The sequence below is a fragment of the Castanea sativa genome, chromosome 8 (assembly GCF_040712315.1).
Source record: "Castanea sativa cultivar Marrone di Chiusa Pesio chromosome 8, ASM4071231v1".
NCBI classification, from domain to species: domain Eukaryota; kingdom Viridiplantae; phylum Streptophyta; class Magnoliopsida; order Fagales; family Fagaceae; genus Castanea; species Castanea sativa.
In genome coordinates, this window is record NC_134020.1 from 24,111,161 (window position 1) to 24,137,434 (window position 26,274).

A 26,274-nucleotide genomic window follows, 5' to 3' on the forward strand; every position below is an offset into this window, starting at 1 on the left:
TGAAAGGTCCTGCTAAAAACCCAAATATGTTTTGTGGAAAGAGAAATTAAAATAAACTAAAATACAAGAAAGTTCATAAAATATATACAAGTCCAAAACTTCGACTTACAAACAGCGAGAAAAGAAAATTAAGAGAGGTTGTGAGGAAAAGAGGAAAAATTCCCTTATTGCAGTACTTCCATCCCTAGGCTCTGGAATCATAAAAAATCTTGTTAGCTAATTGAGATTTTATGTCAAAGTCTCGAGCCTAAGGAAAAATATGATCTCCCTTTTGTAGGGTTAGGAATTGTCCCCCTTAAGTCCCTAGCCTTGCTTGTGTTTAAGGAAATAGTCAAGTATCGAGAAGCTTTGTATGCCTATGTTCATAAAAGAAAAAAAATATAAACTACTTGAATTTGTTATTGTGGGGGGTAAAAAGATCCTGATGGGAACGTGGGCCTTTTGGGCCGTGTTAAGGAAGGCCGACCTGACCCTGGGTTTGGAAGTTGTTAATACTATGGGTCGGCCCATGCGCCGAGGGTCCGAGGACTCAGCCGAGGGTGAACTTATCCTCGGACTGACACCAGAGAACCCGGGACTTCATGGTACAGGTTAGGGAATGACACGGTCAAGACCAATGGTTAAAAGGGGTGAACCCTTGAATGCCCCAGAAGCACCAGTGTTGAAGAAATGACAAAGACAAAGGCTGCTACCTCCACATTAAAGACCCTGCACCTACCACCCTGGCCGCATTAATGGGGAGGTGACACTTGAACAGTGGAAGGGAAACTTCTAGTTACTGTTCAAAGGCACTAAGAAAAGAAATATCTATACTAAGGGAGGAGTTGAGGGCAACACGTGTATAAAGTATTAAGAAGAAGAGTATTTAAGAGAGGACCTAGAACAGAAAGAGGGACGGAACTGTTTGTAACCTAAAAAGAAAAAAAGACAAAGAGAGAGAGATAATATAAGAACAGCTCTCGGCTTACGTCCGAGGAGACCTATTTACATTACTCTTTGCTGTTTCCTAATACTGGCAATCTTTAGTTTGTCATTTAATCTTCACTCACTTCTAACCTGGGTTTCAAGCCCACTCTCTACAAATTTTCATTGTTTAAGGCTCATTGGACCTGAGCCCATAAGCATTCTTGGGTCCAGTGCAATTGTGCACTTACAATTGGCGCCGTCTGTGGGAAATCTAGTCTGGAAGTAGTAGAGATATTATGGCAGGCTTAGGCTCTCACCATGCAGAGTCACAAGGATCACAACCGGAAGATCATTTCGAACGTCTTGAACGTCATAGGGATCGTGAGGGAAGCGTCCATACAGAATACCCAGGGGATAGCCATACTCAAGGAGGGGGTAGCACTACCCACGATGAGGGCTCTAAATCCATGCAGAAGGAAATTAATCGTTTGAAGAAGAAGTTACGCCGTGCTAAACGTAAGGTTTCTCCGTCCTCGTCTAGTTCTTCCTCAGAGAAGGATAGGGGGGTTGGCTACAGTTCAAGGTCATATTTCCCCACTAGCGCAACATCCTCCGGCGAGGAGGACGACCAATCAACTCGCAGACGTAAGAAGCTTCGTTCTAGGGGCTTAGGCAACGATACCATGAGTAGAGCGTTGCACCAACTCTCTAAATCTCCGTTTTCGCGGAGGATTGAGAGGAAGGCTTCCCGGGAGGTTCACCCGGCCCACCTTTACCATCTACAATGGCCGGACTGATCCGGTGGAACACGTGAGCCACTTCAACCAAAGGATGGCGGTGCACTCCCATAACGAGACTTTGATGTGTAAAGTCTTCCCCTCCCGGCTTGGGACTGTGGCTATGAGATGGTTTAACGGTCTCAAATCGGGGTACGTGGGCTCGTTTGGGGAGTTAACTAGGGCATTTGCTTCGCGCTTCATCACGTGTAGCGAGTCCCTCGGCCATTGGATTCGCCGCTATCTATGGTCATGAAGGAGGGGAGACAACGAAAGCATACTCCGACGGATATTGGGAGATGTTTAATGAAATAGATGGCGACTTTGATGAGGTGGCGCTTAATACCTTTAAGGTAGGCCTCCCTGCGATCACGACCTAAGAAAGTCTTTGACGAAAAAGCCCGTCCGCGGCGTACGTCGTCTTATGGATCGTATCGACGAATATAAAAGGGTAGAGGAAGACCGGCGGCAAGGAAAAGGAAAGGAGAAGGTTATCCCGCGGGAGAGAAGGGATTTCGGGTCGGACGGATATCACAACAACAAGCCGAGGAGGGATTACTTCGGACAATCCGGCTCGGCGGCACCCCGTAAATGCGTGTTCGAGAACCGGTGCATCGATTATTAGAAAAAGTTCGTAAAGAGCCCTTTTCGGATGGCCGGCAAGATGGCGGGGGACCCTGCGAGAAGAAATCAAAACCTTTTACGTCGGTACCATCGGGATGTGGGTCATACTGCGAGAGCGTCGGACCACGTGGAACCATCTGGAGCAACTCGTCGGTGAGGGAAAGTTAAAGCGGCACTTGTGTCGGCCACCGGGCAAGTAAGCCAAGTTGGTTCAAACAACCGGAGGAACGGTTCATCTCGGCCGGCATTGGGAACAATTAATGTTATCTTCGCTGCACACAGTAGGACCGGTTCGGGTCCCACTAGGATTATGGCGATTTCTCATCCGCGGGCCGAGGATGTCGGTAGCGAGCCGAAGAGATTAAGGAGCACCTTACCTGTCTTGGGTTTCTCCGAGGAGGATAAGGTAGGGACTATCCAGCCCCATGACGATGCTCTTGTCGTTACCCTCAGAATAGGCAACTATGATGTGAGAAGGGTGATGATAGATCAGGGCAGCGGTGCAGATATCATGTACCCTGATCTATTTAAGGGGTTAAGGTTGGAGTTGGAAGATTTAACTCCTTATGACTCACCCCTTATCAGCTTTGAAGGGAGAGCCGTTGTGCCAAAAGGACAGATCCGTTTACCCGTTCAATCTGGCACAGAAACGGTTGAAGTAGATTTCATTGTGGTTGACGCGTACTCTCCATATACGGCCATCCTCGCCGGACCATGGCTGCACGCTGCGGGAGCCGTCTCCTCTACCTTGCACGTTAAGGTTAAATTCCCCTCGGGGGAACACGTTGAGGAGATCCTCGGCGGCCGGGTAGTGGCCGAGCAATGCATATCGGCGGCGGTACTTCGTCGGTCGAAATCGAGTTATCAACCTTGCCCATCCGGGAGTCATAGCAATTAACGGCTCGGAGGCACTGGAGCGATGACGAGAAGATGAGGCGGTTTGCGAGGAGTTAGAGAAGTTTGTAATAGCGGATGATCCAGAGAGATTCTTCCAAGTTGGCATACTTTTGCCATACCAAGAGAAGATGGAGTTGTTAAAATTCCTAAAGGACAATATAGATGTCTTTGCGTGGGACCCTTATGAGGCTCCAGGCGTGGATCCGAGCTTTATTTGTCATCGTTTAAACGTCAATCCGGCCATTGTTCCGAGGAGGCAGCCACCTCGGCGATCTTCCCGAGAACATTCTGAGGCTGTGAAGGAAGAGGTTCTTAAACTCAAAAGGGCGGGGGCTATCAAAGAAGTTTTCTACCCTGAATGGTTGGCTCATACTGTTGTCGTTAAGAAGAAGAACGGCGAGGTGGAGAGTGTGTGTAGATTTTGCGATCGAACAAGGCCTGTCCTAAAGATTCATTCCCAATGCCACGGATTGATCAACTGGTAGATGCTACGTTGGACATCCTCGGATGAGTTTCTTGGACGCCTTCCGGGGTTACCACCAAATTCCCTTGGCGTTAGAGGATCGGGGAGAAAAGCTGCTTTCATTACTCCAACCGGGAACTATCATTATAAGGTCATGCCATTTGGGTTAAAAAATGCGGGGCTACTTACCAAAGAATGATGACCCGAATGTTTGAACGACAGCAGGGAAAACCATAGAAGTATACGTGGATGATATGGTGGTGAAGAGTAAGACGGTACCTTCGCACATGACGGATTTGGCCGACACCTTCCAAATGCGAGGAAGTATAAGTTGCGCCTTAACGCTTCCAAGTGTTCTTTTGGCGTGGGATCCGGAAAGTTCCTAGGGTATATGATCACTCATAGGGGCATAGAGGTGAACCCGGTGCGGGTTAAGGCTATTCGGGAATTTGCGGCCGCCTCGGAACCCAAAAGATATTCAAAAATTGACCGGAATGATTCTTTGCGTTGAACAGATTTATTTCTCGGTCGGTGACCGGTGCCGTCCTTTCTTTCGATTCTTGAACAAGTGGAAAGGATTTCAATGGACCGAGGATTGTGAGTCGGCTTTCCAACGGCTTAAGCAATATCTATCTCGGCCACCCATTTTATCTCGCCACGAGGTGGACGAGGTGTTATTCGCTTATCTCCGTGGCTATTCATGCGGTGAGTCTAGTCCTTATAAGGAATGAAAATGGGGTGCGAGAGGCCGATCTACTATGTTAGTAAGTCCTTGAATGAAGCCGAGGTGCGCTATTTGCCCTTGGAAAAAGCACTTCGGCTGTAGTCCACGCCACGCGCAAACTTCCTCATTATTTCCAATCTCATCTTGTGGTTGTTTTGACCCGAGTTGCCTCTCAAGGTGTGTTGCGTAGTGCTGATTATTCGGCAAGGTGGCGAAATGGGGAACCATTTTGGGAGCCTTTGATGTTAAATACGGAGCCTCGCACATCGGTGAAGGGACGGGTCCTCGCAGATTTGGTGGCGAGTTTGCGAACCATTGATAGAAGAAACTTCAAAAGAAACACACATGGGTGAAAAATCGGTTGGTGTGATCACGGATGTATCACCCTCGGTTTGGAGAGTTCACGTGGATGGGGCTGTTAATCAAAGAGGGTCAGTGTTGGGCTTGTTCTAGTGTCCCCTGAAGGGATTGTCTTTGAAAAATCTTTGAGATTGGCCTTCTCGGCTACTAATAATGAGGCCGAGTATGAAGCGATCTTGGTAGGCATGCAAATGGTACATAAGATGGGTGGCAAAGAAATCCATGTGTTCTCGGACTCTCGATTAGTGGTCGGCCAAGTCATGGGGACCATGGAGGCTAGAGACCCCGAGAATGCAAGAATATTTGGCCCGGGTTAAACGTCGGCGAGCGGGAATTCGACTCATTTGCCTTAGCTCATGTCTCTAGGAGTGGAAACACTCATGCGGATTCTTTGGCTACATTGGCCACATCCTCGGCTCAAGGTCTACCAAGGGTGATTCTCGTTGAGGATCGATAGAACCTTCTCTTATAGCGCTAACGCACCTCGCATCCATTTAATAAGGCCTGGTCCTAGTTGGATGGATTCGATCATATCTTTTCTCAAAAATGACATCCTTCCCGAAGACAAAGTTGAAGCGAAAAGGTGCGTCGAAAGGCGCCGCGCTTACGGTTGTCCGAGGATCGAAGCTATACAAACGATCCTTTTCGGGACCGTATTTGTTGTGTGTACACCTTTGAATCAACGAGAATCGTTCTTTGGAGGAATTGCATGAAGGAATTTGTGGGAGTCATGCGGGGAAGGTCCTTAGCCCATAGAGCCCACGACTCGGGGTTATTGGTGGCCTAATATGCGAGAGGGAGGCTCGGGATTATGCCGGAAAGTGTGATCGGTGTCGGAGGTTCGCCCCTAATATCCACCAACCCTGGAGGGGTTCTTAATCCCCTTTGTCTAGCCCTTGGCCCTTCGCACAATGGGGCTTGGACATTGTAGGGCCATTCCCGAGAGCTGCTTTGGAAACAAAAGATGGCTGCTTGTAGGGACGGACTACTTTACTAAATGGGTCGAAGAGTGAGCCCTTAGCCAATATCCGAGATGTTGATTCCAAGAGGTTTATTTGGAAGAATATTGTTACTAGATTTGGTATACCACATACTCTTATCTCGGACAATGGCGTTCAATTTGACGACGCGCCTTTAGGCGTGCGTAGTGACATGGGCATCACAAACGGATACTCTACCCCGGCTTATCCTCGAGGAAATGGACGCCGAGGCCGTTAACAAGGTCATTGTCAACGGGCTCGAAGAGGTTGGATGATGCGAAAGGCGGATGGGTGGAAGAGCTCCCTCATGTCCCGTGGACGTATCGGACCACTCCGCGCGGGTCCCGCGGAGAAACGCCATTCTCTATGGCTTATGGAGCCGAGGCGGTGATACCATTGGAGTCTGGATTTCCTACTCTAAAGACAAGTTCTTTTAGTCCGGAGAATAACAAGGAACTTCTAGAGAGAAATCTTGATTTACTTGAAGAACGGCGTGAGGCATGGCTATGGTCCAAATGGCTTATTATCGGCGAAGCTAAAACAAGGACATGATGCCCACGTGAAACTAAGGCCACTTGCGCCAGTGATCTTGTATTAAGGAAAGTTGTAGGCACTTCTAAGAACCCCGGCATGGGGTAAGCTAGGACCTAACCTAGCGGGAAGGCCCCTACCGCATTGTTTCAATAGCGAGCGTAGGGTCGTATAGGTTAGTTGACCTGGATGAACGAGTTGTACCACGTCCATGGAATGTAAATAATCTTAGAAGGTATTATTATTAATCAAATAAGCTTTCGTCAATTAATGTTTCAAAGTTATGGTGCTCTCATACTTGAGAGTTCTTGTTCTAAAGAATCAAACGAAACTTGGTTAAGTGTAGTCCTCGGACCACAAACCTTGTGGAAATTGATGTCTTATCATTTGTTAAACGGAACCTTAGTTATGCGGGTCTTCGGACCTCCTACTTTGGGAAAATTAACGTTTGAAATTCTTGTTCTAAAGAATCAAACGAAACTTGGTTAAGTGTAGTCCTCGGACCACGAAACCTTGTGGAAATTGATATCTTATCATTTGTTAAACGAACCTTAGTTATGCCGGGTCTTCGGACCTCCTACTTTGGGAAAATTAACATGTGAAGTTATTGTTTTAAAGAATCAAACAGAAACTTGGTTAAGTGTAGTCCTCGGACGACAAACCTTGTGGAAATAGATGTCTTATCATTTGTTAAACGGAACCTTAGTTATGCGGGTCTTCGGACCTCCTACTTTGGGAAAATTAACATGTGAAGTTATTGTTTTAAAGAATCAAACGAAACTTGGTTAAGTGTAGTCCTCGGACCACAAACCTTGTGGAAATTAATGTCTTATCATTTGTTAAAACGAGAACCTTAGTTATGCGGGTCTTCGGACCTCTACTTTGGGAAAATTAACGTTTGAAATTACTTGTACTAAAGAATCAAACGAAACTTGGTTAAGTGTAGTCCTCGGACCACAAACCTTGTGGAAATTGATATCTTATCATTTGTTAAAACGAACCTTAGTTATGCCGGGTCTTCGGACCTCCTACTTTGGGAAAATTAACATGTGAAGTTATTGTTTTAAAGAATCAAACAGAAAATTGGTTAAGTACGGTCCTCGGACCACAAACCTTGTGGAAATTGATGTCTTGTCATTTGTTAAACAGAAGCTTAGTTATGCCGGGTCCTCGGACCTCCTACTTTGGGAAAACTAACGTTTACAGTTAAACGAAAGATTGCTTAAGATTTATCTTCGGACTATGACTTTGCTTAAAGTTAACTTCTGATTGTGTCTGCATGTTAATACCTTATTGTTTATTAACTTGGATCTTAAGGTTTATACCTTTAAGTATTGAGTGAATTTGTGTGAGGAATGGTCCTCGGATCTTACATCCTACTAGAAACAGTGTTATGCATTATAAAGGCTTAATCGTTGTATGAGGTCCTCCTTCCTTTTTTATCAAGGCATTGTTCAAGCGTATTAACTATGTCACCTCGTATTAAATCTTTAGTAATATACGCATGATTATGTGGAAGTTACGATTGTGCAATCCTTGGAGTTAAATTTTTATACTCTGAGAAACTTTTGATATGACTTAATGGGAAACTTTTGTAATAAGTACAATAAAAGGAATAGAGTAAAAGCAGACACAATCCAAGTGAAAAGCAAACGAAATTGTTCTTTATTAATCAAATTGAATATACATTACAATAGATAAGTTCAAAAAAAAAAAACGAAAAGAATGGAAAAAGAGAAGCCCTAAGCTAAGTCCTAAGCCGGTTGGAGGAGGATCTTGCGAGAGGTGCTAGTGCCCTCGGTCTTTCTCAACTCCAGCTCAAAAGGAGTCATAATGCGCTTTCCTTTATCCACGTCGTTGTTGAAAGGACGATGGGTTCCTTTGTCGGCTCAAGTCCTTCTGCGCATCCCCTCCTCCTTCCTTCTCTTTATTGGAACCGAGAAGGTTCTGTAGGATCGAATTTCTTTGTGGGACCATCGAGAGGTAGGGCAGAAGAGTTGTCTCGGGGGTAGGAGTAGCATCGGGGAGCCTCTTCAATCTCCTGTATTTCTAGGGGAAGCCAAACGTTCTCGGACTTCCTCAAATCCGAAGATTGAGGAACCCACGCTCGTTTAGAGCTTCCCCCCATACTTTTTGACGATGTCGCGGCATAAAGCCGCGAACTCCTCTGTCATTTGCTCCTCGGTGGTGGCTACCCCTTCATCAAAACTTGCACAGCAGCGGCTTGGAGAGAGAGTTGGAAGGAATTGGCTTCTTCTTTCATCGGCGCTAGTTGCTTCTTAAGATCCGAGCACTCCCTTTGAGCTTGGGAGAGCTCTTCATTTCTTTCCTTAAGGAGTTTGCTCGTCCTTCTATACGGGTCTTCATGGTCTTCAAGTTTGACTCGACCCCATTCTTCTCTCTCCTCGGCTCGCTACCTCCGAGGTCGGCTTCTCGTTCTCGGCAAGGGGCGTACCTAAGGTCCTCTCGGTCTCCACCCTAGTTTCGAGTTCAGCCACGGCTACTTTCCGAGCGTCTTCAATAAACTTTTCAGCTACAAAGACCTCTGAATAGCACAGCAAAAAAGCATGATGGAGTTAGGAATAACAAAAACTAATTTACTTATAAATATTGTTAAAAGGAGGAACACTTACCGGCGCTAAGTCTCTTTTTAGAGAGAGGAATAGTTGTGGTTGGCCCATCTTTTCCAAGGTCTCCATGTCCTTGGGCAGCGGAAGAGGGCGTTCTAGGACCTCGGCCGGGTGGTGGGCGTGGCCTTGTTGAAGCGCCACCTTATGCGGGTGGCGAGGAGATAGGAGCGCCGTCCGGCCTTAGATCGGGGACCGGGTGGCCGGTGCTCGGTGCACTACAGCCTCGTCCCCTGATTTCCCGAGTTCAGGCGGAAGCGGGATCTACCCCTTGCCCTTATCCGGCACGCGATGGGCCGGGGAGTTGTTGGCGTGGTTTCTTGGGCTCTTTATTAGTCGTCCCCTCATCATCCCCTTTCCTCTTCTTCTTGGGATCCTCGGCTAGCGGTTTGGGCTCGAGTGGAGGAGGAGGAGGAGGTAAAAGCCGGGAGAACTTGGGACGTCCCCTTTTTCTTCTTCTCTGCAACTTTGGCAGCCCTATTAGTGAGAAGACCCTCCATTCGTCCCATGTTTTCTACGGATTCGTCCTCGGGAAGGGCAACTACAAACCACCGAATTCCGAGGCCTCGGTTGCTTCTTCTTCCTCGTCGGAAAGCACTACAAACCGGTTCCCGCGAGGTCTCTCGGTGTCTTCGAGATGGAATTGATCTATCTCGTCGTCAAGGGTGTGTGAAGAAGACACCTGCTCTTACGGAATGACGGTTTTGTGCGTGCACGGCAAGGGGGCTAGTTTGCTATCGCCCGGTTGTACGGAATGGTGTTAGGAGCGTCCAGGGAGGTCACGGTCGTCCGGAAAATGGCGCCGAGCTACGTTGATCCTCTTCCGTCTTCGGTCGCCTGCAATAATGGCGTCCTCTGTCTCTTGGAAGTCTTTGGAAAGGGGGAGTGTATCCGAGAATGAGGTGAGCCGCCCGAAGTTGTAAGTCTTCGCTAACGAACACCTCGGAGCGAAGTACTCGGTTTAAATCGGCAACGTTACGGTGACTCGGACGAGGACGCACGTGCGCCTTATCCGCAAAAAAAGACGTCAAAACAAACAAACCTGATTAGATTCACACAAATATTTAACAAGTTTAAGTAAATACAAATACGCATTTACGTGTGTGTGTTAGGAGAAGTTGTGTAGTGGGAGATTAATCCTACGGCGTCGCACTTTGGATCCCCCCCCGGCCCAGGCGATGAAAGCCATCGTGCCGGTTCCGGACACGATCAAGTAGTCGTCCTTCATGCCTTTGTTTGATTTGGGCGGACGGGGAGATTAGCCTAACGGTGCTAGACCGAGATTTCATATAATAACCTACTTTAGAAAGTTTATGGGACTCATATAGGAACACGACATCGTGCCATGTGAGGTTTAAACCCATCTGCTCGTTTAGAGCATCTACACTACCTAGAACTCTAAAAACGTTTGGAAGGCATTGGTCGGGACACAACTTTGTGGTTGCGAAGATACTCCTCATTACGGGTTTCATTGGAAGGGTCATCCCACCCTCTATGAAGGCTATCATAGGGATGATAACCTCTCCCTCTTTCCTAGAACCGGCCACGAGCGTTGCGGCAGTGTGTCCTAACCCTACGTCGGCGGGAATATGGTATTTGGCTCTAAAGCCTTCCATCCCGGCCGGCGGTATCAACTAGACATTTGAATTTTCCCATTAACAGAGAGACGATAGACTAAACTTTAAAAGGGAGAGTGTTTGTATTGGTAGCCGAGGACAAATATTGAGGAGAAAAGGTTTAGAATAGGAGTAAGAACTTACAAGGTCGAAGATGTGCAAATCTCCACGGTTTTACGCGAGTAATGTATGATGGGCTGATGTCTTGATGGGATTACCCCCTGAGGAATTAAATGAAGGCGCGGGTTCCCGAAGCGTCACGACGTGCGAAAAGGCGGCCTCGAAATTATGTCTGTCCCGCCTAAAATTTCGTAGAGTAATGAGAACCGTTGGATGCCCATCTCACCGTTGAACGTGGGAGACAAAGAGCAACTTACAGTAATAAATGCGCGCGTTTTCGAAAATAAAACCGCCAAGTGTCATCTTCTGGGACGCAAAACGATTTCCACACGTGCCATTACTTATAAAGTGTGTAGAAGCGAGGTTCTCGTCGGATCAAAACCCTATTTTTCTCCTCGGACGTTGAAAATTAGAGTTTTGAGGGGCTATTGTGGGGGTAAAAAGATACGATGGGAACGTGGGCCTTTTGGGCCGTGTTAAGGAAGACCGACTTGACCACAGGTTTGGAAGTTGTTAATACTATGGGTCGGCCCATGCGGCAGGGTCCGAGGACTCGGCGAGGGTGAACTTATCCTCGGAGCGACACCGAGAGAACCGGGACTTCATGGTACGGGTTAGGGAATGACACGGTCAAGACCAATGGTTAAAAGGGTGAACCCTTGAATGCCCGAAGCACCGTGTTGAAGAAATGACAAAGACAAAGGCTGCTACCTCCACATTAAAGACCCTGCACCTACCACCACGGCCGCATTAATGGGGAGGTGACACTTGAACAACTGGAAGGGAAACTTCTGAATTCTTGTTCAAAGGCACTAAGAAAAGAAATATCTATACTAAGGAGGAGTTGAGGGCAACACGTGTATAAAGTATTAAGAAGAAGAGTATTTAAGAGAGGACCTAGAACGAGAAGAGGGACGGAAGCGTTTGTAACCTAAAAAGAAAAAAAGACAAAGAGAGAGAGATAATATAAGAACGGCTCTCGGCTTACGTCAAGAAGACCTATTTACATTACTCTTTGCTTTGTTTCCTAATACGGCAATCTTTAGTTTGTCATTTAATCTTACTCACTTCTAACCTGGGTTTCAAGCCCACTCTCTACAAATTTTCATTGTTTAAGGCTCATTGGACCTGAGCCCATAACTGTTCTTGGGTCCAGGTGCAATTGTGCACTTACAGTTGTACTGATTTGAATGTGAATTAAATATTTGCTTTATCTAGGAGTTAACCTCTTGACTTTTTAAATTTCTCCCCTTTATTTTTATAAATTCAATAGAATTGCCCTTCTTAATTTTTTTGGCTTTTAATATCTACTTTTTCCCAACATATGTAACTCATTGACTTTTTCACAACATATATAACAAAAGTTTTTCATTTTTATTTTGTAATATACTTTATTTATATATATATTCCTTTTTTTTTTCTTTTCAATTTCATGAATAATTGAATTTAGAATATCTAACTGACAACTCTAAAAATATTATAAAATTTGTTATGAAAAAATTGTTTTCATTATATTCTTGTTTTAAAAATAATAGGAGCCCAGCATTCCCTTTAAAAAATAAATAAATAAAGGAAATGGGAAGAAGGACAAAAATTAAAGTTAGTGACTCTAGATAAAGTTTTTTATTTTATTTTATTTTATTTATTTACAATTTTTTAGAAACAGACTCTAGATAAAGCTAGTATCCGTTTGCTAGAGACATACCAAGATGGCGACATTAAGCTTGAAACTTCTTATAGACAACAACTCTAATAAGGTAGTTTTTGCAGAGGCCGGAAAGGAATTTGTGGACTTCCTCTTTGGATACCCACAGTTACCTCTTGGTTCCATAACGGGACTTCTTTCGAAACATGACCTGGTTGGGTTAGGGTCTTTGAGTAGAGTCTATGAGAGTATTGAAAACCTTGACCCCAGCTTTCTTCAATCAAAGGCAAGCAAGGACTCTCTCTTGAGGCCTATACCAACCTTCTCATCAAACACCCATACCCCTCAATTGTTGCTGAGCTTTGTATCACCAACACCAGGAACACCCTCATTCCCATTTGGAGCCACACCAGCCAAAGCACCAAGACATGCATCTGGGTCATCTATGTTTGCTCAACCGAATGCTCCTAGTACTGAGGAGAAGGAGACAGGGTATGTCAGAGATGTGGTGACATATATGGTGATGGATGATCTGACGGTTAAACCAATGTCAACCATTTCTGGCGTTACCCTTCTCACTAATTTATATGTCAAAGATGTCAGTTCACTGAAGGAGAAGATGGTCGAGCTTGACAAAAAGAAGGTTATATTAATAGATTTTCTGTTTTCTTAGTCAAATGGTATCTGTCAAATATCGGTTTTCTGAATTTGGGTTTCTGCCGTTATTTGATTTAATTGATTTCAGTTGTGTGTTGTCTTTTAGGGTCTGGAGCTGATAACTGCTTCATTCTACTCTACCACAGTCCTTACAGATGTTTTCATTGGGAGGAAGGTAAATTGAAATAATTCTAAATTAATTATGAGTAATTTTTTTTTTTTTTTTTTTTTGAGAAACACACATATACAAGGAGAGTATACAAGGAGAAGGGAGGTGAGATAAGAGAATGCATTTACGCATCAACACCAAAAATTAGTGATAAACCCTTTCTAAAAAAAAAAAAAAAAAAGATAGATAGATAGAGGGCAAGGGGATGAAATAATTATAAGTAATTAGATCAATTAGGAATTTATATTTATAGAATAATATCATAATAAATTTATGCTTTTTAGTCATAACCCCTCATTTATTGGGGGTGGCAAAATTTGACACGACCCGCGAACTCGACACGACACGAAATTAGCAAATTATGGGTTGAGACTTAACGGGTTCGTGTCATATTCGGGTTGACACGACTAACCCGTTTAATAAATGGGTTGGGTTAGTGTTGAACTCATAGAACCCGTTTGACCCGTCTGATGCATTTAATTAAATGATATTTTACCAATATATCCTTCAAACTCTAGGTATATAAACTTATTAGTTGTTGTGATTTATTTTCTTTGACAAATTGTGATTGATTATTTGTGACATTGAGATATGCTTTAATTTTGAATGATTATTTGTGATGCAGTTACTCGTTAGTTCTGAATTTTATATTAAAAATATTTATTTGTTTGTTTTTTCATTAATTTTTATTTTTCATTTTGATAAAATCTGATAAACAGGTCGACACGACTGACCCGTTTAATAAATGGGTCGTGTTAGGGTTGAGGAATCTTGACCCGTTTAATAAACATGTCGGGTTAATGTTGATCTATGTAGTCGAATACTCATGACTTGACACGACACGAACCCGACACGCGAACACGAATTGCCACCCCTATCATTTATAAGAGAAGTGTATTACACTAGCTATTTTATATAGTTTTACACGCTCAAAAGTCAGCAAAATTGTAAATTAAAGTCACAATTTCCAAATTCAAAAACATTTATACCAAAAACATTTAACACTTATCAGTTTTACATTTAACTTATCAATATATGTATATATATTTCCATAAAATTAGCAAATGAGGTTCATAATTTTCAATTTAAATGACTTCTCTCATCATCTCTTCCTCCTACTCCAAATAAAAGAAAGGGCTTCAATTCCCTTTTTCCCTACTTAGTTTCAAAACATTCAAACAATGTCCTTTTTACGTTTATGATATCAATTTGTCTTTTTTTTTTTTTTTGAGAGGATCAATTTATATGTCTTTATAATTAGAAAATAAGGGGCATAATTATCAATTTATATGATTACTCCCTTTTCCTCTTCCTCCTACATCATTTTTAATCATCCAAACAAAGGGGAGATCCCTTACAGCCTGCATAAGTTTTAAAACATACAGGCAATGGAAAAGAGGTAACAATTCCCCTTATCTCTCTTCTCCTTGCCCCCTTAACCTTTACTCTTTTCACACTCCAAACTTCCTGATACAAAGCAAGAAACTTAAGACATATTTGAATCCACAGAAGAATATAAGTTATATATATAGATTATAAATTATTCTTCTCCAAAGCCAAAGACCCAGGGGGCGGCGGCACTTGAAGGCCAGGTTTGTCCCTGGACCACCCTGAAATTTTTTTATATATATAATAATTTAAAATTTTATATTTGTTAAGCTTGTTTCGTTCATAATAAGACTATTATGCAGCGATTTCAAAATACGAAAAATCGTAGAACGTAATTATTTTTATGTATTTGCGTGTTTTTTGATTGTTATTGTCAATATATGAATTTTTCTTTTATTAGATTGTGTAACTTATGTTTCTTAAAGAATATTAAGGAATATCGTGAGTAAAATTTCTAGTTTCACCAATGCAAAGATGGATAATAGTACTCAATTTTCCCTCTCCTCAATTTCCATCCATGCATGGGGTAAGATTTATAATTTTATAGGACCAACGTGGAGCAATCCTCCAAACATGAGTAATGATAACATAAATTTTCAAGACCAAAATATTTAACAGTAATAATATAAAAATTTACCAAATATACAAAACAGAACCAACAAGACTCGGGAATCAGAAAATACGTACACTTTGGAAAACAAATGGACAACCCTAAAATAAGAGAATTAAAAATTTGCTACAACCCTTGTGTATTCTGCCTTTGAAGCAATCTTTAGTAAAATGACCACAACTTTCTCTAGAAAAGTATAAATTGCACATCGTTTGATGTGTTTTTCTTTTTTTTTATGGGACATCGTTTGATGTGTTGGAAACTAGACATAGTACTTTCCAATGGTATATGACTTGTTGACCGAATATTTTATGATAATTCCAGATTCATCGAACTAGAGTATTGTGCTTATATATCCTGATATGATTGGTCTTAAGAGTATTTGTTTTAGCTGGTGCAAAAATGTTTGTCTATTTTAGTATAATATACTTATATAATATAATTTATTTTATACTATATTTTATTAAAATATTATTTTTTATCATATTTTAATTAGTCTGGCAAATTCTCTCTCTCTCTCTCTCTCTCTCCTTGAATAAAGAAAAGATTAAAAAACAGATTGCATATAAATAGTAACTACGGATACTTGCATAGTTACTCTAGCCAAGATTCTATTTTGCACAATTTTGCATGAGTTGATGTTAGTATTTTTTGGAATTGGTTCGGCAAATTGCGAGGCTTATGCTATTTTGGATGGATTGATCTGAATACTCTTACTACGCTTAAGTAGTCTTCAAATGTACCATACAAAATCCAATGTCAACTAATCTCCCCTTCGGTCTAAGCAACTTTCTCCAACCCCATGTGTTGTCCCTGGGAATATTTACCACCTAAAAAATTTTCCTTTTCAATTATATTGTATTCCTTGAGGCCACCCAAATTGATTCCGAAGAAAATAACATATAGATATATTCCAGACGTGTAATAATTCCTGTCTTATGACTCTTATTTCAATCCAAAATTAATTATAGGTTCAGATCCTTTTCTTTCTTAGGATTTGTAGGAGAACAAACCACAGTTTAGAGCATTCTCATCAGGTCTGCTAAATGGCAAATGATGTAAAATAATATTATTTATTTAACATAATGATATAAATTTCAATTGAAGTAATACTGCGTCGAATCACTAGGATTTTTTAAATTTTTTTTTAAAAAACGTCGTCGTTTCACTAGTTATTATAAGAAAAAAAGAAGAGCAAAACTACATCGTTTTATGCTAGGTTTTTTGAGTTTTGCCTTCTATAAATTCATTCTATTTTCTGACCGTTGACCTTTACTCTCTCTCTCTCTCTCACCTTTCGGCTTGGCTGGCCTCTGCCCTCTCAAGTATCATCATTAGACGCCTCACCAATCAAGCAGTTGTTGCCAGCCACTCAGCCCAATCTACAGCAAGCCATCTATAATCCCCTCTCCTCTCTCACTTTTCGCTCTTAAGGCTTAAGTTCTTAAGAATCTCTCTCTATTTGTTTGATTCCAAACTAAGTTTATAGTGTTACACTAGTTCAAGTCCCACTGCCACATCCATTATGTATTCATGTCTAGTTGTCTCCCAATTAAAATTTAAATAACATTTATGGCTTTTTTTTTCGTTTTACACTGTTGGACTTTTTCTTTAAATAACTAAAGTTTTAATAGCATCCATAGTTCTGGATAGTATAAAGTTTATAGTGTGTTTTTTTTTGTTACACTGTTGGACTTTTTCTTTAAATAACTAAAGTTTTAATAGCATCCATAGTTCTGCCTAGTATAAAGTATATAGTGTTACACTGCTTGAAAGTCCCATTTTTTTTAATGTAAAAAAATAGTTATTTATTTATTTATTTAATTTTTTATATAATGTTCAAACCGACCAAACCGATTATATGAACCGCAAAAAACTGTATTGCTGAAGGTTGGAAAACTGACACTAGGCGGTATACATTGGTTCCAATTATGAGAAAACCGAACACTATCAGTTCAGTAATAAATTTAGGAAAAAATCGAGCTGACCGAATCACATTCACCCCTAGGTTTGGGTGGATATAATTGGATTGGTGAATTGGGTATATAAAACTCAGTTATCCATTATTACTTATTTAAGTAATTACTTTTAACTCAAGCTCAATACAACCAAATTGTTATGGGTTATCCCCAAGTCCCAACCCACCCAATTACTCCCAATAATCAAACTTACCAAAATGCTACTAAAACTTAAAATGACCAAAGTATTTATAAAATCCTATAAAATTATTGAAATATCCCCTGAATCTATAAAGTCCAAAATACCCTTGAAACCTTAGAAAATGACTAAAATACTTCCAAAATCTTAAATTTACCAAATTACTCTCCTAAACTTGAAAATAACTTAAATTCCCCCTGAATTTGAAAATTACCAGAACACCCTCATTAATTATTTGGTCTCTGAGGCCAAGCTACCTTGTCTTTTTTTTCTTTTTGGCTACTTTGCTACCTTGTCTTTTTCCTCTGAGTTCTTGGGGACTAAGGACTCATTTGGTAATATTGTTCTAGTAACGATGTTTAAGTGTTGTAAAAATACGTGTGAGGAAAAAATTATTGTAAAAATATGCGTTATGTTGTTTAAACAACAAAAACTGTTTTTAAAATACTCCTACCAAACACTCCCTAAATCTCTTCCTTATCCTACTGAGAGATTCTCTTTATTACTCCTTCAAGCACTTGAGTGCTTCTTCAAAGCTCCAAGTGTGGAGTTGTTTGTAAAAAAACTTGTACACATCTATATGCGTGGGTTATGTATCCTATTTAGAGCCTTCGTATTTCTTTGAGAGAGTGGAGATCGGATTTCTTTTCATTATTCATCTTAATAGTCAAGTGGATTTGCCTTGTTTCTACTTTCTACTGTAAAAGGTTCGAACTGTTTTGGTTTTCTTTTTCCTTCTTCGATGAAATTTTAAGTAGTTAAAACCTATGTAGTAATAACTTCTTAACTACCCAAAAGTTGCCTAATTCTGGTACATGAAAACACAACACCACCCAATTGTGGTACGTGAAAACATAATAGCTGGCCTGCATGTCTAGCTACAAGTTCGTGCTTCCGCCAAAGCCTTGTTGCCCTCGAACCTTCCTAAACATAAACTATAGTATTTTCTTCTTTCTTAAGCTTACCTAGCTTCAAATTTTTCAGCGCTCTCGGTCGTTATTAGACATGGGATCTCGTTGATGGCTTCTTTCATTTCATAATTCATCTTAACAGACAAGTGGATATGCCTTGTTTCTACTTTCTACTGTAAAACATCTATATGTGAGGGTTATGTATCCTATTTATAGCCTTCGTATTTGTTTGAGAGAGTGGAGATCGGATTTCTTTTCATTATTCATCTTAATAGACAAGTGGATTTGCCTTGTTTCTACTTTCTACTGTAAAAGGTTCTATTACAAAACAGAATTGGAAGAAAAATGAAAAATGAATTCATTCATTTAATTACAGTTACAACTTCTATATATATATACAACAAGAGAAAGGAAAATATTTCTAACTAACTCATAACAGAACTAACTAACTCATAACAGATAAATATAGCTATACTACTTGTAGTTCTCATACAATACAATGCTATACGGCATGTAGCTTAAGTCTCATTTGATTCTTCAATTCTATCTTCACTCAATTTCCTCTTCTTCGTAGACTTGCTCCTAACAGACTCTGCAACTGCAACTAATCTTGATTTGTTATCTTTACACTCCCCCTCAAGATGAAGGGGGGAATGCACATTCAACATATTCATCTTGGATAGCAGCCTGTGAAACTGATGTGCACTAAGTGCCTTTGTAAGCAAATCAGCAAGCTGTGATTGAGTCCTAATGTGCAGCAACCTTATTACTCCTTGAACCATTTTGTCTCTCACAACATGGCAGTCAATCTCTATGTGTTTTGTGCGCTCATGGAACACTGGATTGGCTGCAATGTGGAGAGCAGACTGACTGTCACTGAATAATAATGCAGCCTTAGGGTGATCAACTTGTATGTCTCTTAGTAAACTAAGAATCCACACAATCTCACACACTGCTGCTACCATAGAACGATACTCAGCTTCTGCAGATGACCTACTCACTGTGTTTTGTTTCTTAGACTTCCAAGAAACTAATGAATCCCCCAAGAACATGCAATAACCAGTTACTGACCTTCTTGTATCAGGGCAAGCAGCCCAATCTGAATCAGCAAAGCCTTTAAGATGTAATTCAGATGCACTTGAGAACAATAACCCTTGTCCTGGACTACCTTTGAGGTATTGCAACACCCTATTTGCTGCAGCCTGATGTGGTTTCCGAGGCTTGGACATAAATTGGCTCAATTTATGAACAGCAAAGGTTATATCAGGTCTTGTGATTGTAAGGTACAAGAGCCTGCCCACCAACCTTCTATAAGAGCTTGGATTTGTCAACAATTCACCTTGGTACATACTTAACTTTAGGTTGTGCTCCATGGGGGTTTTGGCTGGTTTACAACCTAGCAAACCTGCATCATTTATCAATTCCAGAGTGTATTTTCTTTGACATAAATGGATGCCTTTCTGTGATCTAGCTATCTCAAGCCCAAGGAAAAACTTCAAATCTCCAAGGTCTTTTAGTTTAAACTGCTGATCTAGAAGAATCTTCAGTTTTGCCACAGACTTAGGATTATCACTTGCAATCAAAATATCATCTACATACACCAATAAAGCAATAAAAGACTCTGGTGTTTTCTTGGTGAACAAAGAATAATCTGCCTTAGACTGCCTGAATCCCAACTTCAATAAAGCAGCAGAGAACTTTGCAAACCATTGTCGTGAGGCTTGCTTAAGACCATAAAGAGACTTTTGTAATTTACAAACTACCTCCCCCTTGCTGTGGAAGCCAGGTGGTAAAGTCATAAACACTTCCTCATGTAAATCACCATGCAGGAAAGCATTATTGACATCAAGGTGGGAAAGAGACCACCCTTTCACAGCAGTAACAGCCAACAAACATTTCACAGAAACAAGCTTTGCAACAGGGGAGAAAGTTTCTATGTAATCAAGGCCCTCCTTTTGAGTATAACCCTTGGCAACCAACCTAGCCTTGAACCTCTCCACAGTACCATCAGCTTTATACTTCACCCTATACACCCACTTACAGCCTATGGCTTTCTTACCAAGTGGTAAAGGCTGAAGAGACCAAGTATTATTGGCCTCTAAGGCCTTAATCTCACTAGCCATAGCCTTCCTCCATTTAGGATCAAGAACAGCCTGATCATAATGCTTGGGTTCAACTATAGAAGAAATGGCATTGCAAAAATGTCTATGGGTTGAAGAAAGGTTAGCATAGGACAAATAGGAAGAGAGAGGATAGAGGGTACCTGAGGAAGAAGATGAAGCAGGTGGAGCTATAGTAGAGACCTGATTGTAGTGATAAGCTTGTAAATAAGTTGGTTTAGAAAAAGTCCTAGTGGATCTCCTAATAGGAGTTCTAAGAGGAGAAGCTGGGACAATTGGCTCAGCATTAGGCATAGCAGCAGGCACAATTGCTGGCTCAATAAGAGGCTTAATAGGAGGCACAATAGTTGGCTCAACAGCAGCAGGGAACTCAGCAATTGACACAGGAGTTGAAGGAACATCAGAAGCTGAAGCTGATGCAGGCATGACAGGGGAAGAAGGGTGACCAGAACCAATAAAAGAGCAAGGCTCAAAAAAGAAAGGATTAGTGGTGGGAGGAGGCTGAGATGGAACAGAAGGAGAAGAAGATTTAGAAAGGAAAGGAAAAATAGTCTCATGAAAAATGACATCTCTAGAGATGAAAATGCATCTAGACTTTAAATCTAAAAGTTTATACCCTTTGATGTTATAAGGATAACCAATAAAAACACATTCTCTAGCTCTAGGATCAAACTTAGGTCTATGGGCAGCAATAGTTGAAGCAAAGCACAGACAACCAAAAGACCTAAGAAAAGAGTAAGATGGAGGTTTGTGATAGAGAAGCTCAAAAGGGGTTTTATTATGTAAAATTGAAGAGGGAAGCCTATTGATTAAGAAAACTGCAGTTAGAATGCATTCACCCCAATATGATATAGGTAAATTAGACTGAATTTTCAAAGCTCTAGCAGTTGAAAGTATATGTTGATGCTTTCTCTCCACAACAGAATTTTGTTGTGGAGTATAGGCACAACTCTTTTGATGCAAAATGCCATGAGTAGAAAAGAATTCAGGCATATTAAATTCAGGGGCATTGTCTGATCTTATGATCTTGATACAAGCATTAAACTGAGTCTTAACCATTGCATGAAAAGAAAGTATGATTGATTTGACATCAGATTTGGATTTCAAAAGAAACACCCAAGTAGAACGAGTGGCATCATCAACAATGGTTAAAAAATATCTATAACCATCATGAGTAACAACAGAATAAGGACCCCATAGATCAATATGAAGAAGATCAAAAGGAAACTTGGAAATTTCATTATGAGTGGGAAATGGTAATCTTTTCTGTTTAGCCAAAGGGCAAATAGTACAAACATCATCACAAGATTGTGAAAAGGAAGGTAAAACATTCTTAATGGGCAACAATTTATTATAAGAGGGATGGCCTAACCTAGAATGCCACAACTTTGACATATCAACAACATAATTGACAATAGGAGTAGACTTGGGGTAAGACAAACACTGAGACAATGAAGGCTGCTTGGATGAAAAAGAACTCAACTTTCTCTGCAACAAGTACAATCCATGATGCATCTCACCCACTCCAATCGTCCTCCAGCAGGTAAGGTCCTGAATGAAACAAAATTGAGATAGAAAAACAAGACAAAAAGGAAGTTGTTTTGTGAGTTTACTGACTGACAAAAGGTTAAAGGTAAAACTAGGAACACAAAGAACATTGTGAAGAGTAAATTGAGCAGAAAGTTGTATTGTACCAACATGTGTGACAGTAGCAGACTCACCATTTGGCAAGTTAACAACACAATGAGATATAGAAGTGATTGAGGTCAACATAGAAACTGAACAAATTATATGGTCTGAAGCTCCAGTGTCAATGACCTAAACATTATTCTCAAAAGCTGTTCTGTTTATGACCTTAGCAGAAAAAATGGAATGCTTGGAATTAAACACACCATGAGGCAAAATGTCAATACCTGATAGAGGTGTGGTGGCTGGAGAAGTAAAAGAAGCATTGTTAGCCATAGCAGCTGAATTCTGAGATTCTTGAGGTGAAGCTCCAATCATAGCAAGAATCTTTTGATATTGATCTGAAGTGAAAGGAAACGGAATCTGTGGCTGTACATGAAGAGATGAATCTTGGGAATCAGGGTGAATAGAAACTTGATTAGCCAAAGAAGCTTTGCCTTTGGTTTTGTAACCAGGAGGATATTCGTGGAGTTTGTAACATTTCTCCATAGTATGACCTTGCAAACCACAGTGACTACAGATGGGCCTTTCCTTGCCTTTACCCTTGTTGTTCTTGGAACCAATCTTAGCTGCAAGAGCAGTAGACTCCACAAAAGGTCCACATGCCCTTCCTATTGACCTTTGCCTCTCTTCTTGGATCAGCAATGAATACACCTTGTTGATAGGAGGAAGAGGATCCATCAACAAAACCTGACCTCTAATCTGTACAAAAGATTCATTCAATCCCATAAGCAATTGTAGAACTGATTCTCGATGTTGGAGATCAGCAATCTTGTCATTGACATTGCAAGTGCACTTTCCACATGAGCAACAGGGAAAAGGACTGAAATTCTGAATTTCATCCCACAGAATGGTGAGCTGAGTGAAGTAATCACTCACAGAAAGATCACCTTGAGAAATACTAGCCAAATCCTTTTGCAATTGAAACACTCTAGGTCCATTGCCTTGAGAAAACATGTCCTTCAAAGTCTTCCAAACCTCCATTGCAGTCTTGCGATAAGTCATACTTGCAGCAATCTTGGGGGAAACAGAATTAAGAATCCAAGTCACAACTATGTTGTTGCAACGATTCCATGCTTGCACAAGGATTGGAATTTTCGCCATTGTTGGAGTGAGAATTGCAATTCCATCTATGAAACCGAGTTTACTCTTAACACTTAGGGCTCTCTCCATCGATCTTGCCCAGGTCGAGTAATTATCCCCACCAATCAGAGGTTGGGACACCAAAACAGCACCAGGATTCTCCGCGTGGTGCAAGAAAAAGGGATGAGATTCATCAATGGTGATCGATGAACTCGAAGAATCTGAATTCGCCATATCAATTGCGAGAAAGCAAGAAAATTTTCTTTGGAAAGTTTCTCAAGATTGATGAGAAAACAAGAAGACGTCTCAAAATCTCAAAACCAAGAACAAGAAGATCTCCCAAGAGAGTTTCTCAAAATCGAAGAGAAAGGGAGAGATTTTCTCGGGAAAATTTTTTGAGTTGGAGAGAAAAGAGACTTCAAGGGAAAAAAGAAAAAAAAAAGAAAAGAAAAGCTAGGAAATCAGTGAAACTGTGCTAGCTGCTCTGATACCATATTACAAAACAGAATTGGAAGAAAAATGAAAAATGAATTCATTCATTTAATTACAGTTACAACTTCTATATATATATACAACAAGAGAAAGGAAAATATTTCTAACTAACTCATAACAGATAAATATAGCTATACTACTTGTAGTTCTCATACAGTACAATGCTATACGGCATGTAGTTTAAGTCTCATTTGATTCTTCAATTCTATCTTCACTCAATTTCCTCTTCTTCGTAGACTTGCTCCTAACAGACTTTGCATCTGCAACTGATCTTGATTTGTTATCTTTACAGGTTCCAACTGTTTTGGTTTCTTTTTCCTTCTTCGATTAAATTTTAAATAGTTAAAACCTATGTAGTAATAACTTCTAAACTACCCAAAAGTTGCCTAATTTTGGTACAAGAAAACACAACGCCACCCAATTGTGGAACGTGAAAACATAATAGCTGTTCTGCATGTCTAGCTACAAATTCGTGCTTCTACCAAAGCCTTGTTGCCCTTGTACATTCCTAGACATGAACTTTAGTATTTTCTTCTTTCTTAAGCTTACCTAGCTTCAAAATTTTCAGCGCTCTCGGCCGTTATTAGACATATGGGATCCCGTTGATGGCTTCTTCAACTCTAGCATTGCTTACGCCCCGCCATAGCAATTGAAACCTATGCTAATTTGCCCAACTTGCGAATTGATTGGAAGGAGACCCCAGAGGCTCATGTCTTCAAGGCGGACCTTCCCGGACTCGTAAAAGAGGAGGTGAAAGTTGAGGTTGAAGAAGGCAAAATTCTTCAAATTAGCGGAGAAAGGAGCAAAGAGCAAGAGGAGAAGAAAGATAAGTGGTACCGTGTTGAACGAAGCAGTGGAAAGTTCCTTCGTAGATTCAGGTTACCGAAAAATGCAAGGACAGATCAGGTTAAGGCTAGCATGGAGAATGGAGTTCTCACTGTGTTTGTTCCTGTAGAGGGGGTTGTGAAGAAACGAGAGGCCAAGACCATTGAGATCTCTGGCTAAGAAAGATTTCCCCCAAACTTGAAGCTTTTGTATGTATGTGTGTTCATAAATGCTTGAAAAATGATTATCATATCTCTAATAGTTTGCATTCAGCCCAATAGTGAAAAGTGAGGCTTCCTTATTTGTTGCAAGGTATTGGACTTACAAATACAAAAGTAAGGCTTCCTTAGTCTATTTACCGTTTGAGTAATGTTACAAATTTTACAAATTATAATATATGGACCTTACAAATTGATACATCAACTAAAAAAAAAAAGTAATTGAGAAGTTTATTATTTTATATAGTACTAATTGCATTTATTACTGCATCAATTTATAAGTATTTTAGAGTAAAATCAAATATTTTTAAAACTTTCCAACATGATCAATATTCAAATTTTCAATAACTTATGCGATAATATTATTGCTTTGTATCCTGGCATGGATCGCTACTCAATGTGTACTTTGTGATTGCTAAAGAGTCTTTACAAATGAAAGCTATAGAAGAAAAAAGTCTCTGCTGGCACATATTTGATATGAGACCATAATAATGTGTTTACGGTGTGGTTTTCGGCCATTTTTAGCACCATGTTTTGCGTGTGGTTTGGCCAAAACCATAACTGCACTGCATTTCATTTTTACGGTCACATGTATGATGTATAAGATACGGTTTGAAATCAGTATATTCTTGCCAATCCAAAACTGATTTTTTCTTTTATTTTAGGCCAAATTTTAAGCTATTGAGCTAACTAGTTTTTCTTTATCTTGGGCCAAGTTTTAAACTATTGATCTAGTTTTAAATAAATTATACACAATCCCACAGATTGACCTTCTCTTGTTCTAAAAAAAAAAATTGCAAACAGCTGAAATCATAAACATAATCACAAAATATACCATCCATAAAGCTTCAAATCAATGCTAAAACAAAAACCCTAATAAACACAAAAATTACAAAAATATATGATTGAGCAAAACACTACTACACACCCAATCCAAACATACACACTAACACTCACACATTCAATCAAAAAATTATCAAGCAAAACATAAAACCAAAAAAGAAAGAGGAGTGGTTTGATGCTCGGTGGCGAAGGAACAAAGGACCAGATTGGTGCTCAGCGATGGTGTGGCAGTTAGGTCTGACCTTAAGGGCCGAGACACAAAGACAGAGAGTGATACTTTTTTTTTTTAAATTTTTTTTAAATGTTTAGAAGTTAATTCAATGAGTTAGGCGGCTAGTTTAATAATCCTCGTTTTCAAAAAAAAAAAAAAAGGCTTAATAACCCTAGTGGCTAGGGTATTAAACTATTATTGTACAAGTTAATACCTTAACTCTATAATTTAGAATGCAAAGCAAGATATATGTCACAACTCATATGTGGTATGGGTTAACATTGATCCATAATGGGAAACTTGGAAAAAACACGTGAATCATAAGGTTCTCCTTATACATGGAGATGTACAGTTCTTTATTTACTTTTGTATGTTGTATTACAAAGATATTTCTCTAGAACATTTACACTCTATCTGTCTCTTATGTATATTCTGTGTCGTTCTTATCCTTCTTCTTTTCTCCCTTTTATATGAGTCATCTCCTTCTTCTTCGTATTTTTTTCATTGTCCACCTGAATAACTTTTGGTCTTGTCAGGCTCTTTTTTTTTGTTATTCATCATGAACGGAGTCTTCTAGGTTTTTTTCTTACTATTCAGACATTCACCTGGATAACTTCTGATCTTGTCGAGCTAT

General features: G+C 40.4%; 1 protein-coding gene across 1 annotated transcript; it reads left to right on the forward strand.

Moving 5' to 3' along the window:
* Window positions 1-12,333: 12,333 nt before the first annotated feature.
* Window positions 12,334-24,783, forward strand: LOC142606052 (uncharacterized). The gene is made up of 3 exons (XM_075777461.1): window positions 12,334-12,912; window positions 13,033-13,101; window positions 24,112-24,783. Exons 1-3 carry the CDS (start codon window positions 12,334-12,336, stop codon window positions 24,187-24,189), a joined length of 726 nt encoding a protein of 241 aa, XP_075633576.1. The 3' UTR covers window positions 24,190-24,783.
* The last annotated feature ends 1,491 nt before the right edge of the window (window positions 24,784-26,274 follow it).

Excerpts from the sequence above, each read along its gene's own strand:
- LOC142606052 (XM_075777461.1), top strand. The coding sequence starts at position 12,334 with ATGGCGACATTAAGCTTGAAACTTCTTATAGACAACAACTCTAATAAG. Across the intron at positions 12,913-13,032 it reads TCGAGCTTGACAAAAAGAAG|GGTCTGGAGCTGATAACTGC; the intron begins GTTATATTAATA and ends GTTGTCTTTTAG. Across the intron at positions 13,102-24,111 it reads ATGTTTTCATTGGGAGGAAG|CGCTCTCGGCCGTTATTAGA; the intron begins GTAAATTGAAAT and ends CAAAATTTTCAG.